At 38.8% G+C, this 26,037-nt stretch overlaps 1 protein-coding gene and 1 long non-coding RNA gene across 7 annotated transcripts in view; one reads left to right on the top strand and one right to left on the bottom strand.

Annotated features, from left to right (window-relative positions):
• Positions 1–389: 389 nt before the first annotated feature.
• Positions 390–3,547, bottom strand: LOC144286231 (uncharacterized). Of its 2 annotated transcripts, none has more exons than XR_013354290.1 (3): positions 3,141–3,547; positions 2,594–2,889; positions 390–1,930 (listed from the first exon to the last, which is right to left on the bottom strand). It is a non-coding gene; the product is annotated as an uncharacterized LOC144286231 (long non-coding RNA). The 2 variants fall into 2 exon arrangements; XR_013354291.1 differs by having other exon boundaries at positions 2,594–2,884.
• INTS2 (integrator complex subunit 2) overlaps positions 2,805–26,037 on the top strand; it is a 52,490-nt gene continuing 29,257 nt past the window's right edge. For 2 of the 5 annotated variants that reach the window (XM_077852401.1, XM_077852397.1), the window contains exons 1-11: positions 2,810–2,918; positions 4,480–4,786; positions 5,640–5,778; positions 7,355–7,457; positions 8,957–9,070; positions 14,504–14,634; positions 14,889–15,062; positions 17,298–17,524; positions 19,163–19,288; positions 24,628–24,699; positions 24,777–24,891. In XM_077852401.1, the coding sequence (XP_077708527.1) occupies positions 2,900–2,918; positions 4,480–4,786; positions 5,640–5,778; positions 7,355–7,457; positions 8,957–9,070; positions 14,504–14,634; positions 14,889–15,062; positions 17,298–17,524; positions 19,163–19,288; positions 24,628–24,699; positions 24,777–24,891 (1,527 nt within the window). In that variant the 5' untranslated portion in view covers positions 2,810–2,899. The other 3 variants (XM_077852398.1, XM_077852399.1, XM_077852400.1) reach the window with 3 other exon arrangements.

The following is a 26,037-nucleotide window of genomic DNA, read 5'->3' as shown; positions in this document are numbered from 1 at the left end:
TGTTGTTACCTTAGATTGAGATGGATCTGCATTTTGTTTCTCCATTAATAATTACAGGATCATAAAAAGTAGAGTTGAAAGATCTTAAAAATCACTTGGTCCTTTCTCCTCTCATTTACCTCTTAACCAGTCTTTGGTTTCTCTCCATACTCCTGTGAAGTGACCATCCAGGGAGATTAAATTATTTAACCTCTCTCAGTCTCAATTTCCCCACAATTATAAAATTGAGACTATTATCAGGACACCTGGGTGGCTCAGCGGTTGAGCATCTGCCTTTGGCTCAGGGTGTGATCCCACATTGGGCTCCCTGCATGGAGCCTACTTCTCCCTCTGCCTCTGTCTTTGCCTTTCCCTCTGTTTCTCATGAATAAGTAAAAAAAAATTTTTAAAAAGACTATTATCTACCTTAGAGAATGAAATCAGATAATATAAAATACTAGTGCCTAGCAAATGTTCAATAAATGTTATTAAGTATCAGCTTAAAAATGACAACACACAATTTGTAAGCTAAGAGACTATGAAATCAATTTTAGTGTGTAGTGACCAGCAATTTTTAAAAATTTTATCTTTAAAAAGATTTTTTGTTTATTTATGAGAGACACACAGAGAGGGAGAGGGAGAGAGGCAGAGACACAGGCAGAGGAAGAAGCAGGCTCCATGCAGGGAGCCGGACGTGTGACTCAATTCCGGGTCTCCAGGATCACGCTGGGAGCCGAAGACGGCGCTAAACCACGGAGCCACCCGGGATGCCCTAAAATTTTACTTTTAAGTAATCTCTACACCCAATGTAGCGTTTGTACTTAAACTCTCAGATCAAGGGTCACTTGAGCCTTGCTCCAACTGAGCCAGCCAGGTGCCCTGTGACCAGCAATTTAAAGAAATGAAATAGAACGTATAACATGTAGTGTATGTATTATTTCATAAAAATTTTATTCCATTTAATTGTGGGTATATGGGCACTGGCTAGCTCAGTGAAGCACGCAACTTTTTTTTTTTTTTTTTCCGAGAGAGAGAGAGAGAGAGAGAGAGAGAGAGAGCATGAGAGCGGGGTGAGGGGCAGAGGGAGAAGCAGACTCGCGCTTACCAGGGAGCCCATGGAGGGCTCAATCCTGGGACTCCAGGATCATGACCTGAGCCAAAGGCAGATGCTCAACCGAGCCACACAAGTGCCTCAAATCATTTGACTCTTGATCTCAGGGTTGAGTTCAGACCCTGTGTTAGGTGTAGAGATTACTTTAAAAAAAAGTCTTTTTTTTTTCTTAAAGATTTTTATTTATTTATTCATAGAGACACACACAGAGAGAGAGAGAGAGAGGCAGAGACACAGGCAGAGGGAGAAGCAGGCTCCATGCAAGGAGCCCAAGTGGGACTCGATCCCGGGTCTCCAGGATCACACCCCAGGCTGCAGGCGGCGCTAAACCGCTGCGCCCCAGGGGCTGCCCCCCCAAAAAAAAATCTTAAAAAAAAAAAGTGGGTATACATGCATATATGTCCTAGATCACAATGTGAAATGTATTATTGTAGGTGGAAAAAAGTTTGAGAAACATTGCAACACATGTTAGTTTTCTTCCTTTGCTGATTTTTTTAAAATTTTTATTTATTTATGATAGTCACAGAGAGAGAGAGGCAGAGACACAGGCAGAGGGAGAAGCAGGCTCCATGCACTGGGAGCCCGATGTGGGATTCGATCCTGGGTCTCCAGGATCGCGCCCTGGGCCAAAGGTAGGCGCTAAACCGCTCCGCCACCCAGGGATCCCTCCTTTGCTGATTTTTAATGCTGAAAGCAGACTTTATTAGAAGATTATCACTCTGTGAAAGCCTTGGAAACTATATGGTATGAAGTTCTAGCTCTGTAAGATATTTGTTTCCAGCTTGTAGCACGGTATCTGGTAAACAGAAGGTGCTAAATGCACACTGATTGAACCAGGAACTAGAAATAAAATGAAAATATAGAGAGATTAGTTAATCTTTTCTGGATGCTTAACACTCCATTTGAGAGGTTGTTCCAAGTTTGGACCCTTTTTCCAGAAGTGCCAAGCACTCACACTTTTGCAGGTTCCAGAGAATTCCAAAAACTCCACCCATCACTTTCTAAGGATCTATGGGCCCTAAGTGTTTGGTTTTTGTTTTTAAATTGAACTACAGATGACGCACAATGTTACATTAGTTTCTGGTGTCCCCATATAGGGATCGGGCAATTCTGTATGTTATGCTGTATGCTGCTCTCCACAAGTGCAGCTACCCTCTATTATAATACCGTTGACTATAATTTCTATGTTGTATGGGAGTTATTCATTCCGTAACTAGAAGTCTGTACCTCCCCCTCCCCCATTTTTCCCATTCCCCCAACCTTTGACCGTAAAGTACAGATCCCTGAAATTAAGGTGTTTAACTTGCCACCCTGAAGGCGTGAGGTCAAGAGCCTAAGCAAGCTCAGGAAGAGACTGAATTTGCATTCGCCTATACATGCTGGGATTCTGGAACTTCGGTGCTCGGAGGGCACAGGCAGAGATGGAAAGAGGAGCACAGCCTGATTCCATTAATGTTCCGGTCAAAGAACAGTGTAAGCCATTTTAACATTTCTTTTACCTACTTGGCTTCATTCAAGTGCTACAAAAATCCTGGGGTAGCGAAACTTCAGCTTGGAGGAGCTTAAGCGCTCAATCGAAAAGGGACACAGACGGCGGGCGCGCTTCGCCGAAGACCCTGGAAGCTCCGTTGTCAACGAGGGAGGGGATGTAGTTACGCGGGGCAACGGCGGGGAGGAAGGGGTGGGGCCGCGCACGCGCACGCGCACGCGCACCGTCGCCGCGACGCCGACGCCTCTGGGTTTCCTTTCGCAGCCAGCGGTCCCCTCAGTCCAGTACGGTGGCCGACGGGAGCCCTACGCTGGGGATGAATGAAGGTGCTGGGTGCAGGTTGAAACAGCCCCCCTCCGCGTCCCCCTCCCTTCAGAGCGGGTTCTGCCTTTGTGCTTGTGCTGTGTCCCCATGCAGCCTAGCGCGCTGCCGACCCCGTTGGTCCCGGCGTCTGGGTTTGCCGGTGTCTGGGTCGACTCAGGGCACAGCTCGGGGTGGCGAATCGGGGTTTTCGCCTAGGCCCAACCCGGGATCGCGCTCTGGATTTCTACGGCGTCCCACCTCTAGGGCGCGGAATCCTGGTTTGGTCCCGGGAGGTTGGAGGGTGAATCTTAAGGTATGAAGCTTCCGCCTCTCAGGCCTGAGCGCGTTCCGGGTTCCACGTCGGTCACTGGCCTTGCCTCTCTCCGCCAGAGGGACTGGTTGGTTCTCCTCACGCTGCGGGCGAGCCCTGTGAGCACACACGGGGCTTGGCGCCTCTGCTTGCTCAGCCCGCCCCTCCGTTAAAAGGCCAGCTCCGCTTGCTTAAAAACAAAGTAACGTTTCTGCCCACGACTCTGTTAACCCACGATTTTGGCGAGTCTGTGGTTTTTTAGAGGGGATGACTTTGGCCACCCGCTCTCTTTTTTCCCCCCCTCCCTTCTGATGATTAGCGAAGACAGAGAAGTGCCCAAGTGGAACTCGTCTTTCTCCCATAGCTAATTGCACCTCCACAGCTGTTTGTTTTTTTTTTTCCCCCAAAGGAGCACAGGGACATTAAGATAATGTTACGGCCTCCAGAATGTTGAATCTGGCATTGCATGTGGCAAGTGAGGAGATTTAGCTTCCATTGACTTGTGGAGGGGGAGAAAGAGAAGCCTGACAGTTGTTTTTGTTTTTGTTTTTTTTTGCATTTGTTGGGTAGGCAGAAGAAACTAAAGACGTACAGAAGAGGGGCATTCTTAACAGTACTCCGCACTTTTTTTTGCATTGTAGTGCTCAGTTGATTGAGGCTGTGGAGAAAGTCTTGGACTGAGATTTAGCAGATGAGGGTTCAGCCTTGGATTTTGCCACTAGTTAGTTATCACTGTATGCCTGTTACTTAATCTCTCTGGGCTTTATATTTCTCCTTTGCAAAATAAGTACTAGAACAGAAGATCTCTAGGGCTGGAGGAGATATTACTGTATTCTCTTTTCTTTATCATTTTTAAAAATTAATTATTAATATATGTATTTTTCTTTATCATTTTTTATTTTTTTATTTTATTTTTTTTAAATTTTTATTTATTTATGATAGTCAGAGAGAGAGAGAGAGGCAGAGACACAGGCAGAGGGAGAAGCAGGCTCCACGCACCGGGAGCCCGACGTGGGATTCGATCCTAGGTCTCCAGGATCACGCCCTGGGCCAAAGGCAGGCGCCAAACCGCTGCGCCACCCAGGGATCCCTCTTTATCATTTTTTAGATGGGAGTAAAAACAGGGAACCTTTGTGCCAGAAACATAGCCAGCATAGGGGCCTATTAAAGATACACCACTTTTCTCAGGGTATTTAAAAAGAGGAGCATTCATACATATGCATATGCATATATTCATACATAGGAGTTAAACCTACTTTCTTTCTTTCTTTTTTTTTTTTTTAATAGGATCAACAGTGATAATGGCTGAGTGTACAAATCTTCAGTTTGTCAGCCCTTTTGCTTTTGAGGCAATGCAGAAGGTGGATGTTGTTCGGTTGGCATCTCTAAGTGATCCAGAATTAAGACTTCTCCTGCCTTGCTTGGTGCGGATGGCGCTTTGTGCTCCTGCTGACCAGAGCCAAAGCTGGGCTCAGGATAAAAAACTGATCCTTCGTCTTCTCTCTGGAGTGGAAGCTGTCAACTCCATTGTTGCATTGTTGTCTGTGGACTTTCATGCTTTAGAACAGGATGCCAGCAAAGAACAGCAGCTTAGGTAATGTGTTATATAATATGTGGACTGGGATTTACTTAGATATGCCAAAGAAGAGAGAATCAAATATATCTTGGGAACTTTGACGATTTTTTTTTTTTTATTGGATGCACTCTCCCAGAAAAGATTGAGAATCTAAACTTTGGAGAGCATATTACGTAGTTCTTTTCTATTTATAGTTAAAATTCCAGGATCTTTTGAATTCCATATTCTAAAATGTGTAGAGGAGTTTGGCCAGATACACTGTCGTATTCATACTAAACTGATTAGGTCGATTACTCTCAGTGGGAAGTGGGTAGGGTAAGTTCCCCTAGAATAGAATAATTATTGGAATCACTCAGAAGGCTTTTTTTTTTTTTTTAAGATTTTTATCTATTTATTTGACAGAGAGGACAAGCAGGGAAGCAAGAGGACAAGAGGGAGAGGGAGAAGCAGACTCCCCACTGAGCAGGGAGCCAGATGCAGGACTTTATCCCAGGACACCAGGATCCTGACCTGAGCCAAAGGCAGATGCTTGACGTACTGAGCCACCCAGGCACCCCAAAGCCTTTTTAGCTTACATTGATTTCACAAAATTCTGGACAGTTGTTCAGTTCTTCCCTGCCCATTGCGACTCTAGTAGTGAGCCATTCTTGTTCATTGAAGTGGGTGTTAACTGTTAGTTGAGTCTTTATATATAGGTTGTGAATCCCTGAAATAGGCAAACTAAATAGTGTTTCAAAAATAATACACTCATGAAATGTATGAAAAGAATTCATACATTCGTTTGTAGATTATTTCAACAAAAGATAATTTTATGTTATTTTTATGTCAGTGTTCTTACCATTGTGGTTTTTACACATTTCTGCTTTATTAGGCATAAACTTGGAGGAGGCAGTGGAGAGAGCATCCTGGTATCCCAGCTTCAGCATGGATTGACATTGGAGTTTGAACACAGTGATTCACCTCGTCGATTGCGTCTTGTGCTTAGTGAACTGTTGGCAATAATGAACAAGGTGCATTTATTTTAATCACATCTCAAAATATGCATGATTTGTTGTCTACACATAGTAGAAGCAGAGATTAGCAGACGGGCAGGTTGCAGTCTCTTACATGTATTTCTATTTGTTTTGAAAGTATTTTCCTTAGAAAGGCTTAAAAGAATATTAAATGCCTGCCTGAAAGATTTTCTTTCTCTAATTACTGTTTTCTCTCATTTATACCTAGTCTTCATTTTCTGTTGTAGAGATTTTTTTCTGTATGGATTTCACACAATGGCTTCTTGATATTAGAAGAGTACATAGCTCAAGATTTCTACAAATTACCAAATTTTATATCTTTATAGGATATAATTTCCTTCATAAAATATTATAAAGCACAACTGAAAAATGCATGTGATTCCTTTAGACACTGAATGGGCATTAATTATCTCACATAACGGTGAAGAGGGAATATCAAAGCTGAATTGGTTGAATCATTGAGTAGCCTTATTCACTAGATGACTGAATTGCTCACAATGAAGGCTATTCAACTTCACATGTCAGCAAAACGATAGATTACTGAGTTCATGGACCTCTGGGTAATTATGATTAATTGAAACTCTAAATTTGTGCATGTCAGGGGTCTACTATAAAAAGAATTAAGCTGGATTTTTGTATTAAGATGGCTTATATTATTAAGCCTAGAGTTTCAGAGGCAAAAGTTATTTACTGTTAGAATCTCAAGGTCAGTTAATTTATAATAAATAAAGTTTAGTTTTATAAACTGCGGACCGAACAATTCTAAATTCTGTTTCCAAAGAAAATACTAGTGATGGTTGGGGGACGCAGTCAGTCAGTTTTGGATAGTCTTTAGGATATATTAGAAATCTTTATTTTTAAAAATTAATTTTTAAAATTCCAGTATATATATTACAAATCTTATAAAAAATGTTTTTCTATTACAATTATTTCTTTCTACTCTTTTGTACTATACTGATAGATTTAATTTCAGTCAATATTTTTCTTCTATCTTTTTCTTAATTCCTAGCTTGATTACGCTAGTGAAATAAGTGACTGTTCTCCTTAGGTTTCCAATTTTTCAGTTCAGAACTCTAGCAAATGGGAAGTGTGATAAACTACTGTATGAGATTTTTTAAAAAGTTAGTAGGTACTAATATCGATCTACATTTTTATATTTTGTTTTCCCTACAGTTCATTTGCATTTGAACATAATTTATAGTTATTATACTCCTTCAAGTTTACCATTTCTTGCTTTTTTTTTTTTTTTTTTTTTAGCTATAACTTTTGTAGGTGACATTCCTACTTCATTTGTTTGGCTTGTCTTATCTTTAATTCCAGATGTCTCCAAATATTATTATAGAAATACATTATTGACACTCATATTGCTATGTCTGAACAGTAAGTGACTGTGATTAAATTGGCTCAAATATATCAAATAATGCATATTGTGCTGCAGTATATTAGTGGCATATTTAGAAACATGGTCTGTAAGCTCAATGAGTAATTATAAAAATAGTAAGGGATTTAGTATATTATCCAAAATTAATAGAGTTCATCATTTCTTTTTTGTTTTTTTGTTTTCTTTTTTAAGGTGTCTGAGTCCAGTGGAGAATTTTTTTTTAAGTCATCTGAGCTATTTGAGAGTCCAGTCTATTTGGAGGAAGCTGCAGATGTACTTTGTATTTTACAAGCAGGTATTATAATGACTGCTAAGATACATTAGAATACATACTTTCTTGTTCAATGATTCTGTGTAACTTTTTAACTTGGAATATTGTGTTATTTTATATAAATATTTTATGTATCTTATAAAAATGCACTTAACGTGCTAGTAGCAGGACAGTGATTAAGTATTGTATTATTTCCATAGTATGGCATGTTATACAGCCATCACCAAGTGAATTTGAAGGAATTTAATGATTTTTTTTGAAAATGGTCATAACCTGTAAATGGAAAAAGCAAAGGGTAAAATGATAAGTGGAATATAATCCCAATTTTATTTAAAGATAAGATAATACCTGTGGGGGGATTAAAATATTTCAGATTATTAACTTTGAGTGATTGGATCAGAATGGTAGAGGATGCATAAAAATGCAAAGATTTTCATGAAAATCACTTTGACCAGCATTGTCCAGTGTATCAGTGGCAGTATTGCATGTTGTACTTTTTTTTTAAAGATTTTATTTATTTATTTGAGAGCGAGAGAGAGAACGTGAGAGAGATAGAAAGAACATGAGCAGGGGGTCAAGGCAGAGGGAGAGGGAAAAGCAGACTCCCCTACTAAGCAGGGAGCCTACCATGGGCTTGATCCCAGGACCCTGAGATCATGACCTGAGCTGAAGGCAGACACTTAACTGACTGAGCCACCCAGGTGCCCTGCATGTTGTACTTTCCCGTGCAGTAGCCACTAGCCATACATGGTTGTAGATTACTTGAAATGTGATTAACAAGACTGAACTATTTTAAATTTTATTTAATTTGAATTAATTTTAATTTATTCACTTATTCAAAAGATTTTATTTATTTAATTGACGGGGGGGGGGGGGTCGGTGGGGGGGTGGGGGTGGGGTGGGGACAGAGAGTGCACCAGCAGAGGGAGCAGCAGAGAGAAAGGGAGAACTGGCCCTTTGCTGACCCTGAGATTATGACCTGAGCTGAAGGCAGATCCTTAACCAACTGAGCCACCCAGGAGCCCTCATTTATTTATTTTTTTAAAAGATTTTATTTTTAAGTTATCTTTGCACCCAGTGTGGGGCCCGAATTTACAACCCTGATATCAAGAGTTGCATGCTCTATCGAGATTAATTTAAATTTAAATAGCTACATGTGGCTGGTGGCTATTCCAACTGGACAGTTCAGCTCTAGACTATGAAAAGAAAGTACCTTAATTGGTTTTTTTTTTTTTTTTTAAGGATTTTATTTATTTATTCATGAGACACACAGAGAGATACAGAGAGGCAGAGACGCAGGCAGTGGGAGAAGCAGGCTCCATGCAGGGAGCCTGACGTGGGACTCGATCCAGGGTCTCCAGGATCACACCCTGGGCCAAAAAGGTGGCGCTACACTGCTCAGCCAGCCAGGCTGTCCCCCTTAATTGCTTTCAAATGACATCTGTGAAATGTCAAAAAATGCTTGTATATAATATAATGAAATATCACTCTTTAGTAGTAACATTGATTTTGTTTTCTTATAGAGCTCCCTTCCCTGCTTCCTATAGTGGATGTAGCTGAAGCTTTGCTACATGTTAGAAATGGTGCTTGGTTCTTATGTCTCTTGGTGGCCAATGTTCCTGATAGTTTTAATGAAGGTAAATATAATTTTAAAACAGGATATTGAAGTGATTTGCTTGGGCAGATGCAGGACCTGCTTTTTTGAGCTAATGTACTTTCATTTGAGATTTTTTTTTTTTAATTTTTATTTATTTATGATAGTCACAGAGAGAGAGAGAGAGGCAGAGACACAGGCAGAGGGAGAACCAGTCTCCATGCACCGGGAGCCCGACGTGGGATTCGATTCCGGGTCTCCAGGATCGCGCCCTGGGCCAAAGGCAGGTGCCAAACTGCTGCGCCACCCAGGGATCCCGAGATTTTTTTTTTTAATTTTTATTTATTTATGATAGTCACACAAACAGAGAGAGAGAGAGAGGCAGAGACATAGGCAGAGGGAGAAGCAGGCTCCATACACCGGGAGCCCGACGTGGGATTCGATCCTGGGTCTCCAGGATCACACCCTGGGCCAAAGGCAGGCGCTAAACCGCTGCGCCACCCAGGGATCCCTCATTTGAGATTTTATCTTTGGAAAGTTTATTAGTGAGTATTCATTGTAGATATATTGAGTTGAGGAGATTTCAAAATTGTTTTGAGATTACAAATTTCTGTACGGTGAGTGTGCAAAAAAGTAATTTTTTTTGCCATTCATCATCAGTGCTATAATAGGACAGTAAAAAAAACAACAACTACAAGCTATAATCCTGTGCTCATGGAGCAAGGAGAAGAAGACATACATCTGTGAAATAGAGTTCAGGACAAGATATATATAATCAGAAATAGCAGCAATCAAACCATTTGTGTTTTAGACTTATTGCCGTCAGTTGGCAGAAAAGTCGAAATTGAGAAAAATCAACTGAAATTTTCACCTCTATTTCAAACTACTACTGATTGAAGATTATTGTTTGGGTCTGTGTGATATAAAAAATAAAAACATTTATTGAACAAAGTTGTGAATTGGGAGCTGAAGAGGAAAAAGCACTGGATCTGGTAGTCATGATTTTTAATTTTGTCACTTGCTTTTCGGGTAATCTTCATCAAGATACTATTCTATAAAATGAGGTATTAATAATATTTCCCATACATTTCTTTTTTTAAAATTTTCTTCCCATACTTTTCTAAGAGGCTTACTGAATATCATAACATGTAAAAGTCTTTCTGACAACTGTGCCATTGCTCATTTTCTGTCTCCATGTTCTATCGGTTCCTGAGAGAAGAGTGGTGATGTCTCCAAACAGAATTGTGGCTTTGTCTATTTCTCCTTTCATTTCGTCAGTTTTTACTTCATTAATTTTGAAGCTCTGATTGGGTCCATGTACATTTAGGATTGTTATATCTTATGATGAGTTGAGCTTTTTTCTTTTTCATTATGATATGTCTTCCTTTATACCTGGGTAATATACTTTCTTTTGAAGTCTACTTTATTAGCAGAGCCATAGCAGCTTACAATTAGTCTTTGCATGGTGTGTATCCATGTTTTTGAAAAATCTGTATCTTTCAGTAGGTTTCTTGTAGACAAGTGTAGTTGAATCTTTTTTTTTTTTAATTTACAGTCTCTGCTTTTTTTTTTTTTTAAGATTTTATTTATTTATTCATGAGAGACACAGAGAGAAGGCAGAGACATAGGCAGAGGGAGAAGCAGGCTCCCCGCAGGGAGCCCGATGTGGGACTCGGTCCCACAACTCTGAGATCATGCCCTGAGCTGAAGGCAGATGTCCAACTGCTGAGCCACCCAAGCGTCTCAACAGTCTCTGCTTTTTTTTTTTAATATTTTATTTATTTATTTATTCTTGAAAGAGAGAGAGAGGCAGAGACACAGGCAGAAGCAGGCCCCATGCAGGGAGGCCAATGTGGGACTTGATCCTGGGTCCCTGGGTCACATCCTGGGCCGAAGGGAGGCCCTAAACCGCTGAGCCACCCGGGCTGCCCCAGTATCTGCTTTTTAATTGGAGTGTTTAGACCATTTGCATAGGCCATTTAATGTGATTATTGTCGTTGTTAGATTTAAGTGTATCATCTTACTATTTGTGTTCTATTTGTTTCCTTTTTCCTCTTTTCCTTTTCCTTTCTTCATTTGGATTGAAATTTTTAGGATTCCATTTTATCTCCACTACTGTCATATTAGCTATATGTCTTTGCTTAATTTTTTTCTTTTTTCTTTTTTTTTTTAATTTTTATTTATTTATGTATGATAGTCACAGAGAGAAAAAGAGAGAGAGAGAGAGAGAGAGAGAGAGAGAGGCAGAGACACAGGCAGAGGGAGAAGCAGGCTCCATTCACCGGGAGCCCAATGTGGGATTCGATCCCGGGTCTCCAGGATCGCGCCCTGGGCCAAAGGCAGGCGCTAAACCGCTGCGCCACCCAGGGATCCCTGCTTAATTTTGTTCTTTGCATTTTTTTTTCTTCATTATTGTTGTTGGGTTTAAAGTATGCATCTTTGGGGCACCTGGGTGGTTCAGTCAGTTAAGTGTAAGACTTTTTATTTTTTTATTTATTTTTTATTTTTTAAGTGTAAGCCTTTAAAAAAAAAAGATTATTTGAGAGAGTGAGAGTGCACAAGAGAACGTAAGTGAGTGTGATTTGGGGGAGGAGCAGAGGAAGAGGGACAAGCAGACTTGGAGCTGAGCTTTGAGCCCAGGCAGGGCTTGATTCCACAACGCAGAGATCATGACCTGACCTGAAATCAAGAGCCAGTCACTTGACTTAGCCACCCATTGCCCCAAGCTTCCAGCTCTTGATGTCAGCTCAGGTCTTGATCTCAGGGTTGTGGGTTCAAGCCTTTTGTTAGGTTCCACGCTGGGTGTGGACCCTACTTAAGAAAAAATAAATGAGCTCGGGGGTGCCTGGGTGGCTCAGTCGTTGAGTATCTGCTTTCAGCTCAGATTGTGATCCTGGGGTCCTGGGATCAAGTTCAGCATCAGACTCCTTGCAGGGAGCCTGCTTCTCCCTCTGCCTGTGTCTCTGCCTCTTTCTCTGTGTTTGCCATGAATAAATAAATAAAATCTTAAATAAAAAAGTAAAAATAAATAAAAAAAATAAAGTATGCATCTTTAGATTATGACAGTCTACTTTTAATGATTTTTTTTTAAAGATTTTATTTATTTATTCATAGACACAGAGAGAGAGGCAGAGACACAGGCAGAAGGAGAGGGAGAAGCAGGCTCCATGCAGGGAGCCCGACGTGGGACTCGATCCTAGGTCTCCAGGATCACACCCCAGGCTGCAGGCGGCGCCAAACCGCTGCGCCACCGGGGCTGCCCTACTTTTAATGATTTTATATCTCTTCACATATAATATAATATACTTATATTTCCCCCTCCTGTCATTTGTGCTACTCTTGTCACAGATTTTACTTCAACATGTGTTATAAGACTCACAATACGTTGTTACTACTTTTGCTTTTACCATTAATTTTATTTTAGAGCAAGAGCATGGGGGTGGGAGAGGGAGAATCCTTTTTTTTTTTTTTTTTTTTTTTTTTAATATTTTTTATTTATTTATGACAGTCACACAGAGAGAGAGAGAGAGAGGCAGAGACACAGGCAGAGGGAGAAGCAGGCCCATGCACCAGGAGCCCGACGTGGGACTCGATCCCGGGTCTCCAGGATCGCGCCCTGGGCCAAAGGCAGGCGCCAAACCGCTGCGCCACCCAGGGATCCCATGGGAGAGGGAGAATCCTAAAGTGGCTCCATGCTCAATGAGGAGCCCGATCTGGGCTTGATCTCAGACTCGATCATGACCTGAGCTGAAATCAGGTCTGACACTTCACAGACTGAGCCTCCCAGGTGCCCCACTTCATTCCTTTTTGTAGCTCCACATTTCCCCTTTAGCTTCAAGAACTTTCTTCCTTCCTTCCTTCCTTCCTTCCTTCCTTCCTTCCTTCCTTCCTTCCTTCCTTCCTTCCTTCCTTCCTCTCTCTCTCTTTCTTTTTCTTTTTCCTCCCTCCCTCCCTCCCTCCCTCCCTCCCTCCCTCCCTCCCTTCCTTCCTTCCTTCCTTCCTTCCTTCCTTCCTTCCTTCCTTCCTTCCTTTTTAGTGAATGATGGCCCCTCATCCTATGGAAGGATGAGCTCAATCTTTTAAAAAATTTTTTTAAGATTTTACTTATTCATGAGAGACACAGAGAGGCAGATACACTGGCAGAGGGAGAAGCAGGCTCCCCAAGGGGAGCCCAGTGCAGGACTCGATCTCAGGACCCTAGGATCATAACCCAAGCCAAAGGCAGACCACTGAACCACCCAGGCATTCCCTTTTTTAAAAATTAAAAAAAAAAAAACATATTTAAACGTTTTTTGTTATAATTTTAAAAATTTATTTATTTGAGAGAGAGAGCGTGCACGAGAGAGAGAGCATGAGTGGAGTGAGGAGCAGAGGGAGAAACAGACTCCTCACAGAAGAGGGTACCTGTTGTGGGGCTTGGTCCCAGGATTCAGGATCATGACCTGAGCCGAAGGGAGACGCTTAACCTTCTGAGCCACCCAAGCATCCCTTGAAGAACTTTCTTTAACATGTCTTACAGTTTAGGTTTACTGGCAACACACTTTTCCAGCTTTTTAAATTTATCTTATTTATCTTTATTTTTTAAAAGATTTTATTTTTAGGGGATCCTTGGGTGGCTCAGTGGTTTAGTGTCTGCCTTCGGCCCAGGGTATGATCCTAGAGACCCGGGATTGAGTCCCACATCCGGCTCCCTGCATGGAGCCTGCTTCTCCCTCTGCCTGTGTCTCTGTTTCTCTTTCTCTCTCTGTCTCTCATGAATAAATACATAAAATCTTTAAAAAAAATTATTTTTAAGTAATCTCTACCCACAATGTGGGGCTTGAACTTAACCTGGAAATCAGGGGTCACATGCTTTACAGACTGAGTAAGGTGCCCCTTTCCAGCTTTTTTTTAATTTGAAAAAACAAAACAAAACCCTGATTTTCTCTTCATTCTTGAAAGATATTTTTCACTGGGTATAAAGTTTTAGGTTACCATTTTCTTTTAGCTCTTTGAAGATGTCATTCTGTTGTCTGTGGTAATTTTGGTTTCTGTTCCTCTGTATATAATGTTTTTTAATTTTTTTCCTCTCTGGCTACTTTATTTTTTCTTTCTGGCTACTTTTAAGATTTTCTCTTTTCCAGGGTCTTGATATGATTTTGTTTGTGTTTATCCTGCTTGAGTTTCTGTGTTTATAGTTTTCATCAAAGTTGAAAAAATTTCTTCACATATATTTTTGTCTTCCATTTTCTTTTTCTTTCTGAGTACCTTAATTATATTTGACTATGTGATATTATTGCTCTACAGGTCACTGTTCATCTTTTAAGTCTCTTTTCACTCTTTTTTAAAATTTTGACCAGCGTTCTGTTACTGTGTTTTCAAATTCTCTAATTGCTTTCTTCTGTAATGTCTATTCCACATTAATTCAAAGGCTGAGGAAATTGTTGCTAACATCTTACTTGAAAGCTTAAAGTAATAGTGGCTGTTAAATGTTCAGTTTGCAGGGGCCTGATAAAAAATGGAGAACGACAAGATGAAGAAAGTCTTGGAGGAAGGCGCAGGACAGATGCCCTACGCTTCTTATGTAAAATGAATCCTTCTCAGGCCCTCAAAGTTCGAGGGATGGTGGTAGGACATCTTATTATTTTTATGAGACAAAAGCCTTTGTATTATCAAGAACTTTCCCAGGATGATTTTAGAATTTTGTAGAGATTTGGAATTATAATTATATTCGATGTATTAGTACCTTCTTCTCTGGGTTTTTATGTTTTGGGATATGTCTTTTTCTAAACTTTAGAAACTTTAAAACATCTAAACTCTGAAGTGGCAATAACCCTTTTCCTTATGATACTGAGTTCAGTTTGTTTTCTTTGCTGTGTTAGGTGGAAGAATGTCACTTGCCAGGCCTTGGAGTGGCTTTGACATTGGATCATACTAAAAATGAAGCTAGTGAAGATGGAGTGAGTGACTTGGTTTGTTTTGTTAGTGGTTTGCTTCTTGGAACAAACGCGAAAGTCCGGACTTGGTTTGGAACTTTTATCCGAAATGGACAGCAGGTAAGGGATTAAAAATCTTATAGGTTAAGAATCAGGATATTTTGGCAACTAGTAAAAGACGAAGAAACACTTTTAGAATGATGTCATTAGACCAGTGGTTCTCACACTTGTAGTCTCAGGAACTCCTGACATTTTAAATTATGGAGAGTACCCAATAACTTTCGTTTATGTACTTTTATCTGTTGCTATTTACCATATTAGAAATGAAAACTGAAAACTTTGAAATATTTACTTAATTTAGTTAAAAATAATAATAACCATATTAAATGTGAACACATTTTTAATGAAAAATAACCAAGTTTTCCAAAAATTTAGTGAGAAGAGTGGTACTGTTCTACAGTTTTACAAATCTCTTTAATGTCTGGCTTAATAGAACCTTTGGAAAATGACATTGTACACTTGTGAGAAAAGAGTAGAAATGGTCAGTAATGTTCAATGAAGTGTTTTTGACCTTTGGACCCTTTGAAAGAGTTTTGGGAATCTCTAGGGTTTTGGGTTAGACTCCTGAGAACTGCTGTAGTAGGTCATCAAAATATGTTATTATAGTCTATAATTTTAGTATATATATAGTGGTAAAATATAGATGACATGAAATTTACTGTTTTAATCCTTTTTTTAGTGTCTAGTTCAGTGGCATTCATAATATTTTGCAACCATCACTATTCACTTTCAGAACTTTTTTCATCATTTCAAACAGAAACTCTATACCCATTAAACAATAACTCCCATTCCTCCTTCCTTCCAGCCCCCGGTAGCTTCTTTCTGCTTTCTGTCTCTATGAATTTGAATGTTGTAGGTACCTCATGTAAGTGGAATCACATAGTATTTCTCTTTTTGAGTTTGGCGTGTTTTACTTAGCATAATGTTTTCAAAATCCATGCACCTTGTAGCATATATCAGGATTTCTTTTTCAATGTTGAATAATAGTCTATTCTATGTATATACCACATTATATTTGTTCATTCATCCATTGATGAATATTATATTTTGGAACAGTGTTTAAGTTGCAAAATACTTTACTTTTTCAAAAAATATTTCCTGATAACTCTGTGACTAGAGCTCCAATGAAGGACCCTATGCAGACTGATTTTTATCTTGTTGAAGTGAATTAGAGTAGCATGGGTACTGCCTAGTCCTTCAGGCGATTTTGTATGCTGCTGGCTCCTCATATATTCTGTATCCAAATTCTGCTTATTTCTGGCCCATTTGAGAACTAATTTTAAACTTTGCTTTCTAAGGGTGTTAACATTTATTATATACCTTCTATATGTTTGGCACTGTGTGAGGCACTTTGGTATGCTCATCTTGTTTGTAATTATCCTCTGTGGGCAGTACATTTCTCTTCTTTGAGCCTAATGCTATTAAAGCAGGTTTATCATATTTTACTTAGAAACATCCTAAAAATAACTAACATTTGCCTAATTCTTTACAGTTTAGAACTGCTTTCTTTCTTTCTTTTTTTTTATGATTTTATTTATATGAGACACAGAGAGAGAGAGGCAGAGACACAGGCAGAGGGAGAAGCAGGCTCCCTGCAGGGAGCCCAATGCAGGACTTGATCTGCCTTGGGCCAAAGGCAGACACTCAACTGCTGAGTCACCCAGGTGTTCTTAGAACTGCTTTCATATGTATTATCTTTGTTCATTCATCTATTTAACAGATATTAAATGCTTGCTATATGTCAGGCACAGGGGTAGGCTCTGCCAAGTAATAGATGACTAAGACGCTATCCCTTCCTGAAGCACTATGAGGGTGATAGACTTATAAACTCCTAATTATAATAGCTTTCAGAATTATATATTATTAATAAAATAATTGCTTCCTTGTCATTAAAGAAATTGGGGTTCAGAGAGGTAAGTGTACATAATCAATGGCAAAGCTATTGTTTAAACCCAAGATATTCTATCTCCAATATCTGAGTAATTTGTGCTATGTCACAGATAACTCCATTAGTTATTATGTACTTGAAAGTACCATTTAAATGATATTTTACAACTTGAATTATCATTAATTTAGTACTTTCTGTACAGCCAATCCAGTTTTTAAGGTGAGTAGAGTATTCCTCAGAGGGGTCAGTGAATTTTGATTTTGCTCATTGGAGTTGCAGTGATGACAGCCTTTTCAAATGGGATCAATTTCAAATGTTTAACAGAGGAGTTTGATTTGAACATTCTTTTGACTTAATAAGTACTCTATGCTTTCTTCCATTCCTTCTGTGGTCCATATTTTTTACAGAGAAAAAGAGAGACCAGTAGTTCTGTCCTTTGGCAAATGAGAAGGCAGCTTCTTCTGGAGTTGATGGGCATTCTTCCCACAGTAAGAAGTACTCGCATTGTGGAAGAAGCTGATGTGGAGATGGAGCCCAATGTGTCTGTGTATTCGGGGCTGAAAGAAGAGCATGTTGTGAAAGCCAGTGCACTCTTACGTCTGTACTGTGCTTTGATGGGGATCGCTGGACTCAAGTATTCAATAATTTGATATTTTACCTTTTTTATCATTTTACTTTCTTGTTTCTAATCCCAAGAAAGTGAGCCAAAGGCCTCTTATTCTGAGGATTTGGGTTTTCTACTAGGTTTAGGTAGTGGGCTGGCCTATATCAAGAATGAAGTCCTAAGGCAAAAACATTCCTGGGTTGGATGTATCCATCTATTTTTGCCAGATTGTAAATATAATTATGTGTATATGGGAGGAGCCAGAGCAGTTAAAGAAAACCTGTGACTTTACCGCAGCTTGAGATGACTCTAGTGAATGATGTGTGAGTGATACTTTACCTAGCCCTCACAGCTAGTTCAAGTAAATCTCTCCTGTTTCCTTTTGCAACTGAGATCACAGATTATTTAAAATTGCTATGTTGTAATTATTAAGCATAAGGTTTCTTGTTCAGTCACTGCACTACATCCTTTTGAATGATGTCCTCAACTGTTATACATACAGTCCTCACTTTGCATGTCTCTGATAAGTATGAATTTTACTAACCACGACTTTAGTGTTGGCTAAGTTAAATAAGACCACTCTCTCAACAACTAATGTATCAGTTACCATGATACATTAGTCAAATGACTGTATAAGGTACAAACTTTGCCAGAGCTCTTCCAACCAGTAGTCACTATGTAAATAACATGCACATCATGATCAGTGACTAATCCTATCATTTCTTTAAAGTTGTTGGTGACTCTTTACTGCCCATCTATTAGTTGGTGAACAAACAGGAAAGTGTGTAGTTATGTGGTAGCCTTGTCTCAGTGATAAACCCATATGTCATTTGACAAACATAATTGAAAGAAGGAATTGGCCACGAGAAATGAATGTGTAGCAAAGAAAAAAATGTGGTAATACTGGAAGTGGCATTTGAACCAATCATAAATGGAACAGCTGATCATGAAAATGTTGACACTGCTGCCATTTGAGAAACCCTAGATATGTAGCTGATGAACGTAGTGAAGGTGCCCTTGTCAACATGAATGAAGAAAGTCATTGTGGAAAAAAAACGAAGTCCCAGAGTACATGATGCTGACAAAAATCTCCACATTAAAGGAATCTCAGATCCAAACTTAGATATGATGGTTCATCAAGGCTTAAGAAAGAGATTCACTCCACTTTATAAGATATAAAGGAGAAGAAGGCAAGGGCTTTTCAAACTATTTCTTGCAAAATTTTTTTACAAAGAAAATAGTTTAATTCCCAATGTTTGTAATATTTTCAGTTATATAAATATTTGCTATTTTTTTCACTTATGCATTATGACTGACAAAGTTTTTAATGTTCTGACAGATTTTTAAGGTCACAAACAGTTAACTTTCCCCATTGATGATTATTATGATCCTGATGCAGAGTTTTGGCTTGCATGGTTATTTTTATGGTCCCACACTACTGTGCCAAGTGAGGATTGCTTGTGTTTGTGTTTGAGAAAAAGCACTGGTTGTAAGCTCCGCAATTTTGCTTTTAATGACTTAAGATTTTAAAGATTTTATAAATAGAAAGGTATCATCAGAAAGCTCAGAATTTATTTCAGAAAAATTAAACTCTTGAGATGTCCTTTTTTCTTCCTTCTTCTCTCAACTTAAGAAAAATAAAGCCTAATAATATATCCGTTTTTTTAGACCAACTGAGGAAGAAGCTGAGCAGTTGCTGCAGTTGATGACAAGTCGTCCTCCTGCTACCCCAGCTGGGGTTCGCTTTGTTTCACTCTCCTTTTGTATGCTGCTGGCCTTTTCTACACTTGTCAGGTACCTTACTACATAGATTGTGCTGTTTTCCGAAGGTCTGCTTTTGTTTATTTATTAAAATGCTTGTATAGCATTAATTGGGAGCTTACTAAAAAAATGGTCTAGGTATGGACAGTGGTATTATCTTTTTTTTTTTTTTTTAATTTTTATTTATTTATGATAGTCACAGAGAGAGAGAGAGAGAGGCAGAGACACAGGCAGAGGGAGAAGCAGGCTCCATGCACCGGGAGCCCGATGTGGGATTCGATCCCGGGTCTCCAGGATCGTGCCCTGGGCCAAAGGCAGGCCCAAACCGCTGCGCCACCCAGGGATCCCGGTATTATCTTTTAGTAAATTGTGTCAGTAGCATCTACTGTATGGCAGTCCCTATTCCCTTCCTTCCTATTTCCCTTTCCCTCAAGGCAACTTCTTTCAACTTCTTTAATTTCTTATAGCTGATTCTTTTGTTTTTTACTTCCACATCTTTAAATAACGTTTGTGTTTGCTATATTTTTGATTTTTTAATTTTAGGAGTAATTGATTTCCTACATGAAAGGTGAGGAATTAGTTCTCTTTTTTCTCTTCCCTCTCCCAGCATATCTACATATCCTTCCCATCTTCCCATTCTCCCAGAACAGTTATATTGCAATTTTGCTTTGACAAATATGTAGTTGTTCATATTATATTATTGGAGGCTCAGCCATATAGTAGATGATAACTTTTCTTCTGCAAAACTTGTTTTTTACTTTAAAAATTATCTGGCATTTTGTTATTTTTCATTGGCTCTTTGTTCTGTGCACTTAACATTAATGCAACCTCAAACTCTGCCATTCTGAACCTTCTCTCAAGATGTTCATACTTCTTATTTTCTTATTCTGTCAGTTTCATTGTCTTGATGAAGTCTCTTCCTACTCTCTGAACTCATTACCTCTGTAATGAGTTTTTCAGCTCTCATCCTGAAATTGCTCTTCACGCTTGTTTTTAGGACTTGCTTCATATCTCCTTTGTTGGATCTCCTGCTTGCTACATCTTATATCTTATTTTTTCTTTTTTTTTTTTTTAAGATTTTATTTTTTAATAAGTACACCCAGTGTGGGGCTTGAACCTACGATCCCAAGATCAAGAGTTGCATGCTCTACTGATTGAGCCAACCAGGCACCCAACATAGTTTTTTTTTTTTTTTTTAATTGCTTTCTCATTTTGCTTCTTTAGTTTGAGTATGTGGGAGATCAGTTATTTTCAGACCGGGTATTTCTGAAAATGTCTTTATTCTACTTTGACACTTGATTGATAGTTACATAGGGTTTATCATTTAAAGTTGGAAATAATATCATTTGAGAATTTTGAAAGTCTTGCTGCATTGTCTTCTTACTTGTAGTGTTGCTATTGAGAAGTCTGATGACATTCTGATTTTTGTTTTTTTGTGTAGCCTAGTTTTTTAAAACTATGGAGACAGGTAGGATTAGCTTTTTGTCCCTAGGATTTTGAAAATTTTGGATGATATGCCTGTTTTTATCTATTATCCTAGGTATTCAGTAAACCATTTTAACCTGGGAACTCATCATGTCCTTCAGCTCTAGGAAATTTTCTTAAACTAATATGTTGGTAATGTTCCGCATAGGACTTTTTCCTGTCCAAAACCTTCTTTTATTTGGATATTGGACTTCCTAAAATGATTATCTTATTTTCTTATCCTTTCCTGTTTTCTATATATTTGTCTTATTCTACTTTAAAAAAAAAAAACAAAACAGCCTAGTTGAGAGACTATTTACATACCATAAAACCATAAAACTTGCCCATTTTAAAGTGCACAATACAATAGTTTTAAGTATATTTACAAAGTTGTACAACCATTACCACAATTTAATTTTAGAACATTTTATCACTCTGAAAAGATACTGCTCATTGTATCTTCAAGCATTTGTTTTCAGCTTCCAATTCTCTGTCATTTTTGACATCTAAGAGCTCTTTTTTGTTTTCTGGATATTTCTTCCGTACGGTAGCTGTTGCTTCATAGTGGCATGATTTCTCTGAAATTAATCATAATGATTTTTTTTTAAGATTTTATTTATTTATTCATGAGAGACATAGAGAGAGGCAGAGAGAGAGGCAACAGGGACAGGGGAAGCAGGCTCCATATGAGGAGCCTGATATGGGACTTGATCCCGGAACTTCAGGATCATGCCCTGAGCCAAAAGCAGATGCTCAACCACTGAGCCACCTAGGCATCCCAATCATAATGATTGAAGAGGTTTTGTTAGTACTGTTGGTTTTCTCTAAGGTTTTTTTTTACTTTTTTTTTTGGTCTCTATTTTTTAAGTCAGAAACTTTTCTCAGGGTTTTGATCATTCTTAATTGTTTATATTTAAGAGTAGGAGGGGTGCCTGGGTGGCTCAGTCAGTTTAATGTCCAGCTCTTGATTTCAGCTGAGGTCATGATCTCAGGATCATGAGATCAAGCTCCACATTAGGTTCTGTGCTCAGTGGGGAGTCTGCTTTAGATTCTTTTCCTCTGCCCTTCCTCCCCCCTTCTCTCTCAAATAAATAAATCTTTTTTTAAAAAAAGAGTAAGAAACTAACAAGCAGATTGAAGCTTTTAATGCCTAGGTGGCTCTTTGGGAAGCTCTTGGGTTTACCGGATTCTTAGAGGAGACTCTTGCCTTACGTGGAGGATAAAGACCTGATAAGAAAACCCATAAGCAAAATTTAAAAAGTAGGGGTTAAAGGTTAGGAGATCTAAACCTGTAGTATAATTATTCACATAATTCTACTTTTAGAATGGTGTCCCAGATAGCCCTGGTTGTTCCTCAGTTCAGAGACTCCCTCTTTCACCATGTCCAGAACACAAATCTCCAGTCTTCTCTCTGCTGGGGCATGGGGAACCATCTACTTGTGTAGAATGGAGGAGGTGATTTGGAGGTCTACTACTTATATAGACTGCTGACCTTTTAAACTTAATTTGTCTTCACTCTTCATCCCACAACTGCCTGGAGCTCTCAGTTCCTGAGGTCTTTAGCGATTCTGTGGTATTAAGTGGATTGGCTTTTCCCTCCTGCCAGTGTAGTATTCTGCTTTCTTGGATCTACTAAATTATTTACCACTCTTCTATATGTGTTGTCAATTCCAGCATTTTGTGTTGTCCCTCAGCATCATCTTATGCATTTATGCCTTTTAGGAAAATCCTTTTAATGTAGTTTGGAGTTTCAGGAGCGTGTGAAATCAGGTAATAAAATGAAGTGCTTTCTTTTCTCTTTACCTAAAGTAATTGCTAAATATTATCTCTAATCTTCATCACTTCTGGAAGGTGGGTATTTCTATCTGTATTTTTCAATAGGAGAGCTAAAGTTTTTTTTTTTTTTTTTTTTTTTAAAGACACATTTATTCAGTGTCATGATCAGACTATTACATTTAGCAATCAACAGCATGGGTGCAAAAAAAAAATCTACATTAAAACCCTTTGTTGGAATGCTTTACACTTTCCACAGAACAGAAACTAAAATAACCTGTTATACAATTAGTCACAAATACAGTCCTCGAGTTTTTTTGCCCATACACGACTATTGTCTAAAACATGTCTTCTGGGATCCCTGGGTGGCGCAGCGGTTTGGCACCTGCCTTTGGCCCAGGGCACGATCCTGGAGATCCAGGATCGAATCCCACGTCGGGCTCCCGGTGCATGGAGCCTGGTTCTCCCTCTGCCTGTGTCTCTGCCTCTCTCTCTCTCTCTCTCTCTCTCTGTGTGTGACTGTCATAAATTAAAAAAAAAAACAAAAACAAAAACAAAAAAACATGTCTTCTTTGTAGCAGCTAGGCCCTGCCACCACTGTGCTTGGCTGAGTTCACAAATCTGTTGTAACCTGTAGCTTCCCTGTCACTTCTCTGGCTCTCCTCTCCTGCTAAACTTTGTTTCCTGGCAGTAATTAAAACCTTATGCCACTGCCATAGCTGCTGCTGCTGCTGCTGGAACCGCCATAGCCACCTTGGTTTTGTGGTTTGGCAAAGTATTGGCCTCCACCACCATAGGGGCCAGAGCTTCTGCCTCCAAAATTTCCTCCTTTCATGGGTCCAAAATTTGAGGATTGATTGTTGTAATTGCCAAAATCGTTATAGCTTCCACCACCTCCAAAGTTGCTTCCACTACCACTGCCATAGCCGCCTCCGCCTCCTCCGTTTTTATAGCTGTCATAACTGCCACTCCCACTATAGCCACTGCCCTGGTTTCCATAACCCTGTCCACCACTTCCATAGCTTCTGCTTCCTCCAGAGTAACCAGGGCCGCAGGAGAGCTAAAGTTTAGAAGGATCATTTAAATTTCTTGTTTGAGATCACATTACCAGTAATTAATAGAGATAGGATTCCTACTGAGCTCTGCCATGCTCTAAAGGCTGTTATCTTTCTACCATTTAATGCTTTTATTAGTGAAATGGTTTAAGTATAGTTCAGAATGACCTTTCAAATTCTCTTAGCTTGGGATAGCAGGCTTTTCAGTTGCTTTTTTTATCCATTTACTTTGCAATGAAATAGAAAATCAAAATTATTTTCATAAGTCAAAGTTGACTTGTACCTTTCAATGGAATAGGCATTCCCTTTAAAAATGTTTTGGTATGTTTTTATAATAATTTTTTATGTCTGATGAGCCCATGGCTCATTTTTCTTTTTCTTTGACTAGTGATCACTTATTTCTCTATAATTTTGAATTCTACTCAAAGTGTTTCTGTAAATTAAATTTTATTTTCCTTGTTACAGCCCTAGTACTCAGTTTGTGACTTTTTGATGACCATTTTAAACACTGGATTTTTTTCTGAATGAAATATTAGCCATTCAAGGATGCCTGGGTGGCTCAGTGGTTGAGCGCGCCTGCCTTCAGCTCAGGGCGAGATCCTGGAGTTCCGGGATCGAGTCCCACATCGGGCTCCCTGCCTGCATAAAGTCTGCTTCTCCCTCTGCCCATGTCTTTGCCTCTCTCTCTGTGTCTCTCATGAATAAATAAATAAAATATTTTTTTAAAGAAATATTAACCATTCATATAGTTCTTCTACTATTTTAATCCCAAAAAGTCTTGACTTTTCTAAAAAAAGGAGAAGTTCACTCTCTCCAACTTGGAAATGCAGTAATTAAGCCTTTGAGAGGGTTTGACTATTCACATTCATAAAAAAAAGCAAAGGTCCTTATTCTTCATCTTTGGAACTACTTCATATTTCAATGACAGTTAATGGCCATTTCAACAAGCAATTAATTTGAATTGATACTTCAGAATAGAGAAGGAAAAAATAATTTCTGCTAAAAATAATTCCAGAATGTTTTCTCATTCTATGCCTGTATATCTGATTCAAACCAGTGACTTTTTCATATTTTCTATAGTACACCTGAACAGGAGCAGCTAATGGTAGTGTGGCTAAGTTGGATGATAAAAGAAGAAGCTTATTTTGAAAGGTAAGATGACTTCATTTGTTGCAGTTAGTGTTTCTTATTGTCTTTGGAAATTTACATTTTCTTTTTTGTTTCAACAGTACTTCTGGCGTTTCTGCTTCTTTTGGGGAGATGTTGTTATTGGTTGCTATGTACTTTCACAGCAATCAACTTAGTGCTATTATTGACTTGGTCTGTTCCACTTTGGGGATGAAGGTAATTTTCTTTTATCTTTTCTCTAAGGAAAGTATTTCTAAGCTGGGTGGTTTTTTGTAGTATATAGTATATTTTGTTTCCATTTTGAAGTAATTTCAGTTTAATAGTTTGAAATTAATCAGGAGCTCTTAGAAAAAAATACATATTAATGAAAACATTTATTTGCCAGAATAAAAGATGTTCAAGATAGAAAGTTGGGAAAACTCAAAATATAGAAAACTTAAAAAACACAAAAGAAAGGAAGAATATAATTTCATTGTTCAAGATATCAAGTATACTACTGTTAACACTCTTGTGTCTGTTCTTTCTTTATATTGATATATGTATTTTGTGATTTAAAGAACTTCTGTGTGATATTTCCTCACATCAGTAAATGTTTCAATACAATATCATTTTCATTGACTGTAACATAGTACATCTTATGTACCAATCATGACTTTCTAATGGATCCTTTCTTATTTGCCATGTAGATTTGCTAATTTCTGGATGGGGCTTAGATGGTTATCCTTATTTATGTAAATACCACATAGACGCTCAAATATGTTTATCTTTAAACAGTTTTTTTTTTTTTTTTTAAGTAATCTCTACACCCAACATGGGCCTTGAACTCAGGATCCTGAGATGAAGCGTTGCATGCTTTACCAACTGAGCCAGCCAGGTGCCCCCTTTTTTGGGATGCCTGGGTGGCTAGTGGTTGAATCTGCCTTTGGCTGAGGGCATGATCCCAGGGTCCTGGGATCGAGTCCTGCATCAGGCTCCTCACAGGGAGCCTGCTTCTCCTTCTGCCTATGTCTCTGCTCTCTCTGTGTCTCCCGTGAATAAATAAAGTCTTTTAAAAAAAAAGTATTTGGATTATCTCCTTAGGAAAAAGTACTAGAAGGCAATCACTAAGCAAAAGAATATGATGATGTTAAGATGTTTAATGAGTACTGCCAGATTACCTTTAAGAAAGATTATACCAGTTTAACTGTTCTTATCAGTGAATGAGAGTACCAATTAACTGGACTCTCACCATCAGTGGGCATACCATTCTTTTTAATCTTTATAACTTTGATTGATGAAAGATAGTCTCACTTAATTTTCATTTCATCGTTTACTAGTGAAACTGTAGTTTTAATTATTTTTTTTAATTCATAGGGTTTTGTT

This window comes from Canis aureus, chromosome 16 (genome assembly GCF_053574225.1).
Source record: "Canis aureus isolate CA01 chromosome 16, VMU_Caureus_v.1.0, whole genome shotgun sequence".
Taxonomy (NCBI): domain Eukaryota; kingdom Metazoa; phylum Chordata; class Mammalia; order Carnivora; family Canidae; genus Canis; species Canis aureus.
The sequence above is the reverse complement of the archived record's forward strand: the minus strand, read 5'-3'. Positions and strand labels throughout refer to the sequence as shown.